This window comes from Bos grunniens, chromosome 3 (assembly GCF_055505025.1).
Source record: "Bos grunniens cultivar Pamir isolate PY7600 chromosome 3, Bosgru_T2T1.0, whole genome shotgun sequence".
NCBI lineage: Eukaryota > Metazoa > Chordata > Mammalia > Artiodactyla > Bovidae > Bos > Bos grunniens.
The window spans coordinates 11,222,584-11,240,551 of NC_141167.1; the positions used below are offsets into that span (position 1 = coordinate 11,222,584).

Consider the following 17,968-nt stretch of genomic DNA (forward strand, 5'->3'; position numbering starts at 1 on the left):
ATAGATACCTGGTTAACCACTTAAGAGTACACCAATTTCATGCAATATTATGCAACTGTCAGTAAGAGTAAGGTAGCTATGTACTGATATAAAAACCATCTCCAATAGTGTTCAAGGAAAAAAGCAATACGCAGAACATTTTAAAATATTTTTTAAAAGGGACATGTGCATGCATATATTTTATAAAAGAAAAATATATCTCTAAAGGTTAGATAAGAAATTAGTAGCTGAAGCTTCCTCTGGGAAGGGAAGAAGGTGAATAAATTATAGGGATGGAAGAAACATTTTCACTGTATTTTCATCCTGTTTGCATTTTTTCTACATGTATGTATTATCTATTCAAATTAATTAATTAAAACATGTTTAAGCTTAGGGGCAATAAAGAACCACTGCTTTAGAGGGATGAGACTTTAGCAAGCAAACTGTCAGCTGCTGAAGGACAATCAGAGCATCAATGAAGGAAAGGGGCAGGAGGAAAGACAATCCTCGCAGAAAGTCCAATGCAGGTAATGCTCCCTCCACCCCCTTCCTGAGGCGATGTTAGGTAAACTCAGACTCAACCCAGAGGGCTCAATCGATCCACAGTCAGCTTTATTCTGAATTAACCATGTGTGGAGAGCACACATCAAAAGAGTAGAAAAAAATAGAGGAGCTCATCAAAAAAAGTTCCCTGGCAAGTGGGAGGGAGGGCATGACGTTAGGAGCCCTGTTTAGGGAAGGAAATGTTGTCCAGGTCATGGATGCCATTTCTGTCAATGATTCGAACACTGAAGGTTGGCAGATTCAGGATGAAGCGTTTCTGGAGCTGCAGAGAAACATGAAGGAAATCAGTCAACAAATTTTTATTGAGAACTGTGGTCCAGGCTCTGGTCGAGGCACTGGACATATAAGCAGATAGTGATTTTTGCGTTGGGGGCGCTTGGTACCCTACTGAGGACAGCTGGTACTAAGATACTGAGAAAAGCCCAAACCGCAGCTGGCGGCTGACTGGAAGGTAGTGAGCAGGAGCTTGACTCTGATCAGTCAGCTGCTGAAGAACGAGACAATCTAATGTTCTATTCCTCACAATCTGCCACCAATCAGGCCTGGTAAACACAGACTTCTCTTTCAAAACATCTCAAGGCAAGAAGCCAACTAAGGAGCTACTGCCCTAGGAAAAGCTCTGGACCAAAGCCATGTACTCCTAGGTCCAACAGTGTGCTCCAGCTACCCACCCACATTATAAGGACCAGGTGTATGTGAGTGTGTCTGTGTGTAGAGCTGGAGGCTGGTGGCAAGGATGGTCTCAGAACTGCTCTTGGAACAACCCCTACTTCTATCTTCTTCAATCTAAGCTGAACTGTCACTGAAGGAACCTCTCTGGACTCTAGTGTGACTGTCTGCTTGAGAGGCTGTTCTAAAGGACCTGTGATCTGTGCACACAAAACCAGACAGCCCCATCAACCTGGCTAGAGATCACTGAAGAGCGCAGCTGGAGGAAACCTTCGCCTCTGTGGGTGACTCCTCCTGGACAGTTCACTTAATCTCTGGATAGAAGGCACAAAGCTGTACCTGCTCCCTTAGGGACATATCCTGAAAATGTGCCCCTCCCCTGGCCCAAGCCCTCCTTCCCTTGATGCTTCCCATCTCCCTTACAGATGAGGGCTAGGCAGCAACCACCACTTCCATTTCCATAGTCCTCCCTGGCTGATGACTCCTATGTCCAGAAAAAAGTTCCAAGATCAAGAAAAGGTGATAATAATAAGGAAATGTGGAGGATCCATGGGGAATGAAGTCTCAAAGCATTCCACATTCCAATGGCTTCTTCCTGGCAGACCCTTGCAACACTTAGAGCTGCTGGACTAACATGGCCTCCTGGTTGAATTTTTAAGAAAAGCACATGAGTTTATTCTCAGTTTCTGCTTTGGAAAGGAGATTTACAAACAAGAAGAAGAAGGGGCCCTGTGGACTGAAAATGACAGGCTTGTGTAAGAGGCAAACTGACATTACTGATGCTACCAGCTGCTCTCAACCTCCTACTCTCTTCTCACTAGAGTACAAATTCAAGTTCATCCTTAGGCTATAGGAACAACAAAAGAATTAAAAAGCCTAAAGGAGCCGCTTTCTTTTCCTGCTCATCCTCCTTTCACACCAGAGCCTCAGACTCCTCGCAGAAGTATTAGAAGGGGAAGGGCCCATGTTCCTGGCCTCATAAACTAAAGGCTACTCTCTCCATCTGCCCAAAGCCTGCTCGTTACCTTCTATGGCCTCCTGAATTCCCAGGGGTGGCTTTCCCTCCCAGACTCACGTACTGTTAAGAAAGCAGACTTTAGGGCAACCCCAGGTAGCACAAAAATGGAGCAGGTATAAAACCCAGCACAGGAGTTCTTAAAGTACGGCCCCCAGTTACCACCTGCGGCAAGATCACCTGGGACTGCGGGCCAAGACAGTCTCAAGAGCTACACCAGGACAACTAATTCAGAATGAAGATGAGGTGGAAAGCATGAATGTGCCTTTTTAAAAAAACCAGGTTCCCCAGATAATTCTTACACATGCTAAAATGTGAGAATCACTAGTCTGGAAGAACCAAAAATAAAAGTAATTAGATTGTAGAATTGACATTGATGAGATGGTGACCCAGGAGAGAAAAAAAAAAAACAGCTTGTTATGCATCAAACTGTATCCCTGATAGGAACTTCACATATGGTTAGTGGATATTATACTTTCCGGCAAGGATCAGAAAAAAATGCAACTGGGGAAGGGAAACAATATTGGCCAACAGAGAAACAAAACATTCCTTTCAGGATCCCATGAAAGCTACTCACCTCCTCCAGACATTTCCTAAGAAGCTCCACTGCCTTCTCACGCGAGATAGCTGAAAGAGAACACGGAAGTCAGGTACTCAAGGCGCTGACACTAAGTAAAACTCTGCCACAACTCTGAGCTGAGCTTCTAACTTTCTCAGGTCAACATGACACACAAACAGATACGGCAAAAAAAAAAAAAAAAGCCAAGGCTTCTGATGTACCACAAACTTTCTCTATATGCAGTTGAGTGTCCCAGGCCCAGCGCTCAGGCAGCCACAAGCCATTGCAAATTGATTTGCTACAGAGAAGGGTAAGCGTGACGGAATCTGCCTCCCATGGCCAGTGCTTGCCTCCAGAGAAGTCCAGTGGCCTGCCAGTTCTTTATAGCCCATCCCCCAACTCCCAACAACCCCCAGCCTTCCTTTAGACCAGGGCTTAAATCAGCTCCATCTGCCCTGGCCAGCTGCAAATCAGGGAAAGGGAGGACAGGGCCAGTGTGTTAGCCTCACTTTGCCAGCTGGGCCCCAGTTTAACAATAGAAACAGAATTCATAGGATGGGGCTGAGTCTCTCGTAAAACAGGAGCCAAAGGAACTGTCCACAGGCATGGCAAACTGGGATGACATATGATGCAGTTTGGCTTCAGGGGTGGCTGGTGGTTATTTCAGTGGGCAAATCACTGTATTACTGACAGATGCCAAATCAAGCAATGGTCACTAGGAGGCCAGGCTAATCTTTTCAGGATGTGGCCTGGAGCCCCGGCATGGCTGAGTTGAGTGAGAGGGCAGCACCATGAAAAGAAAGAACTAGCTAGATTCTTCCTACACTAATAGGGAAGAGTGGAATGTAAGGCGAAAACTGGTTATCTGTGTTATCCCAAGTGCCTATTGCTCACAATGGCTGAAGTGAGGTTGGGGTCAGAAAGTAGAACTTAACGCAGAAGCACCCCTGTGTCTAGAGGTTTGCCAAGTGAACGGTTCATGGACAAGTATACAGCCAGCTTTCTCATATAGGAGAGGGCAGCTATTATCTTCCCTGGTGGCTCAGAGGTTAAAGCATCTGCCTCCAATGTGGGAGACCTGGGTTTGATCCCTGGGTCAGGAAGATCCCCTGGAGAAGGAAATGGTAACCCACTCCAGTATTCTTGCCTGGAGAATCCCATGGACAGAGAAGCCTGGTAGGCTACAGTCCACGGGGTTGTAAAGAGTCAGACACGACTGAGCAACTTCACTTACTTACTTAACGATCTACAGAAAAAAGCTTCCTGAGGGCACCTTCCTTGGCCACCCAACTCCCAGGGGTTGTACATAAAGCCAGGAAGCAGCTGAGGACAGGGCTTTGCTACTGTTCCCAGCTTAGAGAGCTGAAACTTACTTGGCGTGTAATATCGGTCCAGGATACTGAGAGTCAGGAAGGCACCGTAGCCGTGGGCTGCGAAAGGGGCTTTTGCCAAGGCTGCCAGGTAGTCCATGTAGTAGAGTGCTGGACCCTCGTGCTCATCGTAGCCGGCCAGGAGGAGGTTGACATGATACGGGGTCTGCAAAGGAAAGACACTGAAGTGACAGTCAAAGCAGTAACACCAACATCTCTCATGGAAACAGGAACATTCCAACTGCTGATAAATAACAGCAGCAGCTGAGTAAATGATGATGAAAGAAAAGATTCAGAGAAATCTAAAGGACCCAGAGTGTGGTCAGAGGTAAAGGGAGGTCAGCTTGTTTTCTCTGAACAGAAGACCATTTGGACCACTTTGAGGTATTTGGAAAAGTTGCATCTTAAAGCTCATGGACCAAAATCTGTTATAAAAGCATTTCAAAGGCAAAGCATGGGTGTTCTTGTGTTGTTCCTAACAGCTGAAACCAAAACACACTATTCTGAGAGTGTCAGGCCACAGGCTAAAGAAAGCTATAGCACCAACCACATCATCCAAAATAAAAAGGCTCAGTATGGGCATCTGGACCACAATCTCAAATAGTGAACTGTATGTCTCACTATTAAGAAACTACGTCTTGGGCTACATTTAATAAATCCTGGACAGGGTGTGAAGGAAAGGCCGACGTTGCTGGAATGTAAACTGGTGCAGCCACTATAGAAAACATTATGGGAATTCCTTTAAAAACTAAAAACAGAGCTACCATACGATCCTTCTATTCTACTCCTGGGTATATGTCCAAGAAAAAACAAAAACTCTAAATACATGCACCCCAATGTTCATAGCAGCACTATTTACAGTAGCCAAGACATGCAAACAACCCAAGTGCCCATCAACAGACGACTGGCTTAAGAAGCTGTGGTACATATATACAAGGGAATATCATTCAGCCATAGAAAGAATGGCTTATTGCCATTTGCAGCAACATGGATGCACCTAGATACTATTATACGTAGTGAAGTAAGTCAGAGAAAAGCAACATTATGTGATATCACTTATATGTGAAATCCAGAAATAATACAAGTGAATCTACACACAAAACAGCAACTAACTCAAGGACATAGCCCATGGGATTAACAGTGACAAACTACTATACATAAAATAGATAAGTAACAGGATTTACTATATAGCATAGGGAACCATATTCCAAATCTTATAATAACTTATGATGGAAAATAATCTGAAAAAACTATATATAAAAAACTGAATCATTCTGCTGTATGTCTGGAATTAATACAATACTGTGTATCAACTATAAAAAAAGAATAAAAAAGAGAAAGAAACAAGTCTTGGGGTAGGGAAGCATAGAAGGTCTCAAATATTTAAATCAAATCACTGAACTTGTTTTTGCCGCGCCACACAGCTTGCAGGATCTTAGCTCCCTGATCAGGGACTGAGCCCTACACCCTAAGCAGTGAAAGGGCCAAGTCCTAACCACTGGACAACCAGGGAATCCCCAAGTCATTACACTTTTAATGCAGACAGTAATAATGCAAGTTCACAAGTTCAAAGAAATGTGGTAACTCTAGAAGAACTGTAGATTTAGGTGAAATGCTAATTATTTTTCTAATATAACAAGGCTGTGCTAAGATAACTAAGAGGTAATTTTTATCAACGAGACAAAAGTAATTATAATAACCTATTTTATAGGTATCCTTTTTTTGTATTACCTGCAAGTGTAACGAGCAAGTTTCTACAGAGAACCCTGCCTTGTTCTTCATCTCTAAATGGATGATTATTTTTCTACACCAGGTGGGCCATTTACCATGTTAGATTCAGACTGTCTGTGTCCCCAGGCACCAGTGGTGTGACTTCCATGAAAAATGACTTCCTTTTTCTCTGCACAGTATGTTTTCCCTCTTGCCCTTGCCTCAGTGGACAGTGAGCAGGCCTTGCCACTGTTAGGTGCCCATTCCTAAACTTACAAATTCAATCAAAGGGACATTATGGGGCATAAAGTAATTACAGCTAATGGTCTTAAAAGTGATGTTTTGTATTCTTTGAACACTGATCAGCATGGGCACTTGGCAGCTTGAAGAAACATTCTAACTCATGTTAGAAGATACACATGAAAACATTATATACTTACTTGGAATTCCAAGCCAGCTGTGCTAAGTAGAATTTCCCAAAGATTATAGAGTAGCTCTAATCTGCAAACAAGTTTCTGCCTTGGGGATAAAATGGTGAATAGTCTCAGAAGAGTAAGAAATAACCAGTAATAGTTAAGTCTTTTGAGAAAATAATTAACTGCTTACTACATTTCCCAGTAAGTAGCATGCTAACCTCTGCCAGGAGTCTCTGGAATTCTTTGCCACATTCTTTGACTACATTCTTAATAAGTCTGACCTTAAGCAAGACACTTAACCTCTAAGAACATACTTCCTTATGTGTAAAACTAGGTTAATTAATCCTTCCCCTTTCTATTTTCTAGGAAATACGGTGAGAAAAAAATAATAGAGGTGAGACATCCCGAACTCTGGGAGAAAAAAATGTGACCTAAATTCTTAGTATATTAGCTATATCCCAGTCTCCTTTTTGATAACTTACCACTTTAAACAACAACAACAAAACTGTTTGAATTACCTAAAAATAAAAAATAAATATAACAGTATTTTTAAAAAACTATGGCAACACTAACGCAACATCAGGGAGACAAAGAATCCCATGGTGTTTTTACAGCTAAAATTAGAAAAGCAAAAAAGAGGGACTTTCCTGGTAGTCCAGTGGTTAAGAATCCACCTTCCAATGCAGGGGACGAAGGTTCAATCCCTGGTCAGAGAACTATATCCCACATGCCACAGGGCAACTACTGAGCCCACTCACCACAACGAAGACCCCACGTGCCACGACTAAGACCCAATGCAGCCAAATAAATAAATTAAGACGAAAAGCAAAAAAAGAGAGAAATATAGCAAGGAGATCCGAACTGGTCTCCTTCCCCAAGAGATTTAATAATATAGTTACTTACCTATCACAAAATAAGCTCATCTTTCTGCTAAGAGGATAACAAACCCTCTCCACATACTAGAGGACACTCCTTTTACAGCTATTTTATCCAGTTGTATATTAAGAATCCACCCAGATATCTAGAGAGACCCAACCAGCAGAAACCATATATGCTCACTCCAATGAGGATCTTGCCCACACTGAGATTAAACTGTGTTTAAAACAATTACTGTGATCTGTAAAAGCCACCACAAAATTTTTATGTGAAGATGTCAAGAGAATTCCAGAAACAAACTGTATTGCTTAGTTGGTCTATATAATATCATTTATTTATGCTCAAGCATCTGACACACATGCTCATCAAAGTTGGTATTCAGAAGCTATAACACGTGGTATAGAAGATAACTCACAAATTATTGTGTGACTCTGAATTACCAACTTTTGCATGTGTGAGATGCTTAAGCATAAATAAATGGTGTTATCTAGACTAATTAAATCATTACATCTGTGTAACAACTTGCAGTTTCTGAAATTCTTCTGACAATGCTTCATCAAAGATTTCTGGCTCACACGAGTTTTTGCTTTTTATTTTTAATTTCAAATAAGGTCTTATATACTGCTACTCCCTTACTCCTCTAAGAATCATGGCATTCAAAGAGACAAAGCCATACTGATGGGTTTCTTGATTCTTACATTTTCTCATATTCTTGATGCAACAGTGTTTTCCTGGAATAAGACAAATTCCAAGCCGTTCAATTTTGTGAAATTCCTACAGCATATCCATGTGTGACTGTGGTGTGTTTACGGAAATACACAGTAGGTGTAAGACACAACCCACCCATTCAAATATTTATACCAATTACAAACTCCACGAAGGCAGGACTCTATCTGGCTTGTTCAATGATGTATAAGCATATAATATATATTCAATAAGTATTTGCTGAGTGAATAACAATCTTACCAAAAAGCCTTATATATTTTTCCATACATATGTGACTAATGCCTAGAATCACAAGAAGAAAGATTAAGAAAATCTCTAAACAAATGTCAGAAAGTGATAGGTCCTACTTCTGAGAACTGGCTCAAGTTTAAGCTGACTGCCCGTAGCGCTATAATTACACATATACTGCTATTTTTTCCCTAGGTTCCTGGGTCCTTCTCTTTCTACTTTCCTTTAGACACAGGTTGCTAAGTAAAGAAAAAATTATACTATAGGCATTTAAAATTAAATGAAGGGGAGAACAATAGCTTAAATAAATATCTCATGTCAGGAAGAAACAGCTGGGTTACACTACAGAGTTAGGCCTGAGTTTGAAATCCAGCTTTATTATTAGACATGTGGCTTTAGAAAAGTAAGTAACCTAATGTCTCTGAAAGTGTCTTCATTGCAAACATGGGATACCTACTACAAAAAGACTGCAGTGAACATTCAAAGAAATAATGCATGCAAAATAAGCACAGTGCCCGAAACCTAGTAAAGGCTCAATAAATGCTAAAATAATCACTAGGGAAACATAATCACTTATGAAGTTGTTCACAGTGTCCATGGAAAAACAAGGCAAGCACTCAAGAGAAGACCATCCACTCCTGGCAAATGAGATACAAGATAAATTCCTCACATAGTCAAATATACCCTAAATAGCCAAAACAATCTTGACAAAGAAGAGTGCAGCTGGAGGAGTCACACTGACTTAGGACTATATTACAAAGCTACAGTAATCACAACAGTATGGTACTGACACAAGAACAGACACACAAATTGACGGAACAGAAGAGAAAGCCCAGAAATAAACCAATGCGCATATGGTCAACTAACCTATGACAAAGGAGGCAAGAATATACAATGGAGAAAAGACAGTCGTTTCAATAAGCAGTGCTGGGAAAACTGGACAGCTACATGTAAAAGAATGAAATCAGAACATTCTCCAACACCATATACAAAAATAAACTCAAAATAGATTACAGAGCTAAATGTAAGACCCAGGACATTCTGACATAACTTGTATTCTGACATAACTTTTTGGATCCATCTTCTAGAGTAAAGGAAACAAAAACTAAAATAAACAAATGGGACCTAATTAAACTTAAAAGCTTCTGGACAGCAAAGGAAACCATAAACAAAATGAAGAGAGTCTGTGGAATGGGAGAAAATATTTGCAGAAGATGTAACCAGGGGGCTACACGCTGGCTCAGTGGTAAAGAATCCATTTGCCAATGCAGAAGACATGAGTTTGGTCCCTGGTCCAGGGAGATCCCACATGCTGCGGAGCAGCTAAGTCCATGCGCCACAACTACTGAGTCTGTGCTCTGGAGCCTGGGAGCCACAAATACTGAAGCCCACACACCCCAGAGGCCGTGCTCCACGGGAGAAGCCACCGCAATGAGAAGCCCACGCGCCAAAACAAGAGAAAGCCCGCACACAGCCACAAAGACCCAGCACAGCCCAAAATAAATAAATGCACAGAATTTTTTTAAAAAGAAGGTGCAACCAACAGGGGATTAATTTCCAAAATATACAAACAGCTCATACAACTCAACAAAAAATGGGCAGATCTAGACATTTCTCCAAAGCCGTACAGGTGGCTAAAAAGCACATGAAAAAATGCTCAACATCACTAATTATTAGAGAAATGCAAATCAAAACTACAATAAGGTACCACCTCATACCAGTTTGAATGGCCATCATTTAAAAACCTATAAATAGGGACTTCCTTGGCAGTCCAGTGGTTAAGACTCTCTCTGTTCTTCCAATGCAGGGGGCATGGGTTTAATCCCTGGCCAAGGAACTAAGAGCCCACATGCTGTGCTGCAGGATCAAAATAAAAGGAAAAGGAATCCTCCCACACTACTGGTGGGAATGTAAATTGGTGCAGTGACTATGGAGAACAGTATGAAGGGTCCATAAAAAACTAAAAACAGAGCTACCACATGATCCAGCAACCCCACTCCTGGGCATATAGTCGAATAAAGCTCTAACTTGAAAAGACACATGCACCCCAAAGATCATAGCAGGTCTGTTTACAATAGCCAAATATAGAAGCAAACTGAATGTCCATCAACAAATGAATGGATAAAGAAGATGTGGCACATGTATATACACACACATAATTAATAACTAATCAGTCATAAAAAAAGAAAGAAATAATGCCATTTGCAGCAATATGGATAGACCCAGAGATTATCATACTAAGTGAAGTCAGTCAGACAGAAAATGACAAGTATCACGTATATGGGGACTCTAAAAAAAAATGCAAATGAGCTTACTTACAAAACTGAAACAGATTCACAGACATGTAAAAGAAAGTTTTGGTTACCAAAAAGGAAGGGGGGAGGATATATTTGGAATTTGGGATTAACAGATATAGACCATTAAATGTAAAATAGATACACAGCAAAGACTACTGTACAGCACAGGAAACTATATCCAGTATCTTATAGTAACCTATAGTGGAAAAGAGTCTGAAAAGAATATATATATACACATATAACTGATTCACTCTGCTATACACCTGAAACACTATAAATGAACTATACCTTAGTAATTTTTTTTAATTTTTAAAGGAAAATAAAAATTTAAAGGAAAAGAAATAAATACCCCATGTACATCTTCCTAAAGGGATATGGTGGGCTATTTATAAAAGTGCCCAGCACACTGCCTGACACATGGTAGAAATGTATGATGGCTTCCTCCTCTCTCCCTCTGGGACTCTTGGCAGTAGCCCTAAGGTGATAGTATTCATTGTCACAAACATTCACAAGCATCAACACTTGGAGCATATCTGCTTCACAGTACACACACCCTAACCTATCTTGAAATTGATACAGGCATAGAGACATTTTTCTGGCAGTCTGAAAAAACAAAAACAACAACCCCTACATCCAGATTTGGAGAGAGAGAAAATTACCACTTATTAAGTACCTTCATACTATTTCTACCCTTACAGATATGTCCATTCTGAGTGGTAAGCCTCACTTTCTGTCTACCTTTTCATCAGTTCCTGTCTTTCCCATGATGAGTATTACATGTGAGAATTTGCCAATTATCCTGAAGAAATGGGAACACTAATCAATAATGATAAAACTGCCAAGAATCCTCTGTCTTTAACAAGGTAATCTTTATCCTGTGGATGATATAATCTAAATCTTTGGTTGTCTCCAGTATTCTAATTATTTGGACACTGTCCAATGACCACGAGGATCACCATCAATGGTTTGCAGGGCAAATGCCAACATGTTTAGGTTTAAAGTTGTATTCAAGGACTTCTCTGGTGGTCCAGCAGTTAAGAATCTGCCTTGCAATGGAGGGGATGCAGGTTTGATCCCTGGTCAGGGCACTAAGATCCCACATATTGTGGAGCAACTAAGCTCACGTACCAGAACCACTGAGCTCATGTGCCGCAATGAATGATCCAAGCACGACACAGTGAAGATCCGGTGTGCTGTAACTAAGACCCGATGCAGCTAAGTAAACAGATAAATGTTTTTTAAAAATTAAAAAATGAATTTGTATCTGACACACACAAATTTAAATGAACCACCCTGGGAACTCAAAATGAACTTTAGTTTCTAAAATAAAGTACAACCAAAATTTTGCCTCTTTTTATAAGCAGGGAAAGAAAAAAACAAAACAGATAAATTGATATCTTTTCCCACCTTAAAAAAATACATGATATAAGCTTATTTTTAAAATGGAGATCTTTAAGTCATTTTGAGATTTCCTCATCTATACAATAGGGATAATAACAGTATCTATCATTATAAGGTTATGGCAAGGTTTAAGTAAACAAATGTAATGTGCTTTAATTAGAGAAATTAAAGAGTCTCTTGATGAAGATGAAAGAGGAGAGTGGAAAAGTTGGCTTAAAACTCAACATTCAAAAAACTAAGATCATGGCATCTGGTCCCATCACTTCATGGCAAATAGATGGGGAAACAGTGGAAATGGTGACAGACTTTATTTTCTTGGGCTCCAAAATCACTGCAGAAGGTGACTAGCCATGAAATTAAGACACCTGCTCCTTGGAATAAAAGTAATGACAAACCTAGGCAGTGTATTAAAAAAAGCAGACATAACTCTGCCTATAAAGGCCCGTCTTGTAAAAGCCATGGTTTTTCCAGTAGTCATGTACAAATTTGAGAGCTCGACAATAAAAAAGGCTGAACACAGAAGAATTGATGATTTTTGAACTGTGGTGCTGGAGAAGACTCTTGAGAGTCCCTTAAACTGCAAGAGATCAAACCAGTCAATCCTAAAGGAAATCAAGCCTGAATAATTTACTGGAAGGACTAATGCTGAAGCTGATGCTCCAATACTTTAGACATCTGATGCGAAGTGCTGACTCATTAGAAAAGACCCTGATGCTGGGAAAGACTGAAGGCAGAAGGAGAAGGAGATAACAGAGGATGAGATGGTTGGATGGCATCACCGACTCAATAGACATAAGTGTGAGCAAGCTCCGGGAGACAGTGAAGGACAGGGAAGCCTGGCGTGGTGCAGTCCATGGGGTCACAAATGGTCAAACACTATTGAGTGACTGAAACAACAACAAATGTGCTCAATGAAATGCCTGTTACATAGTAATAACACAGATGATCTATATCACCATCATCACCACAGCTTTTAGGATTTGATCGCATTATTAACAGATCTAACTAGATAATAATAAGATCAAGAAAATGTACCAGCGAATTCCCTGGTGGTCTAGTGGTTAAGACTCCAAGCTTTCACTGATGAGGACTTGGGTTCAATCCTTGGTCAGGGTACTAAGATCCCACAAGCGACACAGCGCGGCTCAAAAAAACAAGTACTACAGAATGCTAATAAAATTATCCACCTTTTTCTGTTGCTAAAAGGAATACAATTAAAGCCAGGGGTATTAGCCAATAAGCACATCTCTTATGTCCCTCTCCATGGGACTGAAATGGACTTCCTAAGTACCTGTGAGCCCTGTAGAACTGAGTTCAGTTCCACTTTGTACCTCTGAGCTCAATTCCCTTGTACGTTTGAAAGTGGGAAAGTTATGACCAACCTAGATAGCATATTCAAAAGCAAAGACATTACTTTGCCAACAAAGGTCCATCTAGTCAAGGCTATGGTTTTTCCTGTGGTCATGTATGGATGTGAGAGTTGGACTGTGAAGAAAGCTGAGCGCCGAAGAATTGATGCTTTTGAACTGTGGTGTTGGAGAAGACTCTTGGGAGTCCCTTGGACTGCAAGGAGATCCAACCAGTCCATTCTGAAGGAGATCAGCCCTGGGATTTCTTTGGGGAAGGAAATAATCACCCAAGTCCAAGAAACCCAGAGAGTCCCAAACAGGATAAACCCAAGGAGAAACACCCCAAGACACATATTAATCAAATTAACAAAGATCAAACACAAAGAACAAATATTAAAAGCAGCAAGGGAAAAACAACAAATAACACACAGGGGAATTCCCATAAGGATAACAGCTGATCTTTCAATAGAAACTCTTCAAGCCAGGAGGGAATGGCAAGACATACTTAAAATGATTAAAGAAAACAACCTACAGCCCAGATTATTGTACCCAGCAAGGATCTCATTCAAGTATGAAGGAGAAATCAAAAGCTTTTCAGACAAGCAAAAGCTGAGAGAATTCTGCACCACCAAACCAGCTCTCCAACAAATACTAAAGGATATTCTCTAGACAGGAAACACAAAAATGGTGTATAAACTCGAACCCAAAACAATAAAGTAAATGGCAACGGGATCATACTTATCAGTAATTACCTTAAACGTAAATGGGTTGAATGCCCCAACCAAAAGACAAAGACTGGCTGAATGGATACAAAAACAAGACCCCTACATATGTTGTCTACAAGAGACCCACCTCAAAACAGGGGACACATACAGACTGAAAGTGAAGGGCTGGAAAAAGATTTTCCATGCAAATAGGGACCAAAAGAAAGCAGGAGTCACAATACTCGTATCAGATAAATTAGACTTTAAAACAAAGGCTGTGAAAAGAGACAAAGAAGGTCACTACATAATGATCAAAGGATCAATCCAAGAAGAAGATATAACAATTATAAATATATATGCACCCAACATGGGAGCACCGCAGTATGTAAGACAAATGCTATCAAGTATGAAAGGAGAAATTAACAATAACACAATAATAGTGGGAGACTTTAATACCCCACTCACACCTATGGATAGATCAACTAAACAGAAAATTAACAAGGAAACACAAACTTTAAACGATACAATAGACCAGTTAGACCTAATTGATAGCTATAGGACATTTCATCCCCCCCTCCAAAAAAAAAAAAGACTGCTCACTATGGCAATTTTGAAGCTGACTTAGGGTGACATAGAGGCTTATTTCCCTTTACCCTTCTGAGTTCTTAACTGAGGATCTCTGTAAGAAATGACAGAATAGCAGGACAAAATCAAACAGAAGTTTATTAACATAAAAAAAATAAAATAAAATAAAAAGGAAGCAAATTCTAACACAGATTACAACATAGATAGACCTTGAAAATAGCTAAATGGAATAAGCCCAGTCACAAAAGAACAAATACTGTGTGATTCCACTTAAAAAAAAGAAAAAAAAAAAAAAAGCTGAAACTCCAGTACTTTGGGCACCTCATGTGAAGAGTTGACTCACTGGAAAAGACTCTGATGCTGGGAGGGATTGGGGGCAAGAGGAGAAGGGGACGACAGAGGATGAGATGGCTGGATGGCATCACTGACTCGATGGACGTGAGTCTGGGTGAACTCCGGGGGTTGGTGATGGACAGGGAGGCCTGGCGTGCTGCGATTCATGGGGTCGCAAAGAGTCGGACACGACTGAGCGACTGATCTGATCTGATCTGATACGTGGCACACACATGCAAACTTTCCTTCTAACTCTTGGAGCACTTCCTTCTAACTCTTGTGCATACAACTCCTTGTATATTCCCTCTCTCATGAAAAAGAAACACTGTAGTGATTAAGAAGAGTGTGAAATTCCATAAATTTTACAGCTAAAGAGAACAGTTGTGATAAATACACTGAAACAACAAAATCAGCGACGAGAGTCTGGGCGGTGACAAGCAGCGGTGTGACATCTGGCGGAAGCCAAAGTCACAGCAAGGGGGAGAGAGGTGGGCGTGAGGAAGCATCCTGCCGAGCGTGGACACAGAAAAGGAGAGGAACTGACAGTCTTCCTTTGGAGCCAGGCCAGCCTTTCCCACCTCTAATTGAACAGGACGACGTCCTCCAAGTGAGGTGCCTTGGAGAACGATGCAGTTTCCTTTGCAACGTGCGGCGCACCTCGGAACATTAAGCAGCATGTGAAGTATACGTGCATTCCTCGTGGCCCGTAATTTGGTAGGAGAGGCAGAACCACCAACGGGACAAAGGACTTGGCTAATGATGACAGTGTTTTAATAAAGCAGCTTCTAAACAGAGACTGGGCTTTGAAGGGAACAGTGCCTGCTATCTCATTTAGTCCAGTCGATTGTCAAAGCTGCCTAAAATTCCATCTTTGGCACCAAGAATATTTCACAAAAGTGCAGTTTTCAGAGTTAGAAGGGATCTAAGAGCTCATCTAGTTTATCCAATGTCCCTCTCATAAATGTGGGGACTCGGGTTCAAAGAGGGGACAGTGACTTACTCTAAATTATACAGCTAATTAGAGTCAGGACCAAAATCCAGGCTTTCTAATCTCAAGTCTTGTGTGCTTTTCTAGGAAACGATGCTGCCTCCACAAAATGGAAATCAGTGTGAAAATATGATTCAATATGTAAATGTCAGTTTCGCACTCAAAAAGTTCAGAACGTACTGTTTTGCATACCAGCATCTATTGTTCTCTATTTCATGTATTACCTCTTATATGACCAATAATATTTTAAGTTTTAAAAGGACAGGTTTAATGTCAGACCATTATGACTTCTCTAAAGGGTCTACAACTATGCAAGATATACTAAATAAATATAAATAGATGCTAACACCTTAACTGCTTTGCCAATGCTCAATATTTCAACTTTGTTAATAAATAAAATGGATCCATTGTTATTTTCTTACACTGCTGCTCTGAACTCTGAATCAGGAGCTTTTCCAATAACCAACAGATTTTATCAGCTATCTGCTTTGGCTAGATTAGGTGATATAACTTTAAAATTTCAACGTTAATTTTGTCACTTTAATTAAAGAAAGACTTTGTACTTATACTGGAATTGCAATGTTCACTACTTCAAACACTTCTAGAAAATCTAAAAGATTTTAGCAGCTTCCAACTGTTCTTGTGACCAAGTAGCTTTCCCAGCTCTAAAAGATTATGGATGGGGATAGTACTGGAGCTGAGGAAGAACTCCTTATCCCTAACGCCTAAGCAATACAGAATCACTTGCACCTTGACTTTAATCCTCTGACAAGAATCTCTTTTAAGGAAAACCATCAGTCTCTTCTTTCTTATAACAGGGGTGACTACATTTTAAGTAAAACCATACAGAGTTTATAAAAGGCTTCAACCAAATCCTGAGAGAATTCTCTGAGGCTGCACAGAATAATTATGAAAGGAGGGAATGCCCCAAACCAACTTCACTTTTGCATGTGGAATGTGAATATATTACAAATTCAATAAGTATTATTGGGCACTTATGTGAGAAGCATTATGCCAGGTGATGAAGATGGAAACCTGGATCTGGAAGGAGCTGACAAGACAGGCTGGAGTAGCAAGGATTTCAGATGGAGGAAACAGCATTTGTGAAGGTAAAGACACAAAGGAACAGGGAATATTTGGGTACTGGGGAATATGGGACATGTATGCTTAGTGAAGGAGGTGACTTCAGTAGAAAGCAGAGAGGAACTGAGATAACAGGAATTGAATGATACTGTCATTGGCTTCCTAGACTATGAAATATGAACTTAAGAGGAGTTCCCTGGTGGCCTAGTGGTTAGGATTCCAGGCTTTCATTGCCACGGCCTGGGTCCAATCCCTGTCTGGGGAACTGAGATCCTGCAAGCCATCCAGCTGAGCCAAAAAAATAAAAAATAGCTTCTGTATATAAACTATGGAGGAACCAGTGAAAACCATACCCACTCCCATGCCAATATAAGCCTTTTTCATGTCTTAGAACACTGTAGAAGCAGTAGGGATGAAGGGAGACATGGAATATAAAATATACTTAGAAGGCAGAATAGATAGGAATTAATGAATAATGAAATAGAAGGTGAGAGAGAAAGAGGAGTTAAGAGGATGCTCAAAAAAGGGAAAGGTGGTAGAGCAAATGTGAAAAACTCAATTTAGACCCAATGAGACTTAAACTGAGCTGTTCAGAAGCAACTGGAAAGAAAAAACAATGTACAGCTGAAATCATGAGACTGAATGAAAGAGTCAGCAGCTCAGTCGCGTCTGACTCTTCGCAACCCCATGGTTTGTCCATGGGATTCTCCAGGCAAGAACACTGGAGTGGGTTGTCATTTCCTTCTCCAGGGGATCTTCCAGACCCAGGAATCGAACCCAGGTCTCCTACATTGCAGGCAGATTCTTTACTGACTGAGCTATGAGGGAAGACTGAATGAGTCAGCCAATTGGAAGGTTTTATTTACACAAACACACATTCCTATGTTCACATGTGGAAGACACCAGAGGAAACAATTACCATAGGACACACCATGGCAGAGATATTCTTCCCAGGTCATCATGAGAGCATAAAGAAGCTCTCGTGAGTAACGAACATATACGGGGAAATACAGAGTTTCCCTGGAAAATGATATTTTTAAAACGACATATGCCAAAAGTTAGGCACGTGTTTTTGTGAAAAATAAGGACTTGAGATCAAATGTGGCTTTAGCGCTT

At 40.7% G+C, this 17,968-nt stretch overlaps 1 protein-coding gene across 2 annotated transcripts in view; it reads right to left on the reverse strand.

The window, feature by feature from the left end:
* Window positions 1–570: 570 nt before the first annotated feature.
* The window catches only part of PSMB2 (proteasome 20S subunit beta 2), a 36,549-nt gene continuing 19,151 nt past the window's right edge, over window positions 571–17,968 (reverse strand). For both annotated transcript variants that reach the window (XM_086379000.1, XM_086379008.1), the window contains exons 4-6: window positions 4,160–4,322; window positions 2,805–2,854; window positions 571–805 (exon numbers count right to left, since the gene is read on the reverse strand). In XM_086379000.1, coding sequence (XP_086235126.1) covers window positions 698–805; window positions 2,805–2,854; window positions 4,160–4,322 — 321 coding nt within the window. In that variant the 3' untranslated portion in view covers window positions 571–697. The remainder of the gene's footprint in view (window positions 806–2,804; window positions 2,855–4,159; window positions 4,323–17,968) is intronic.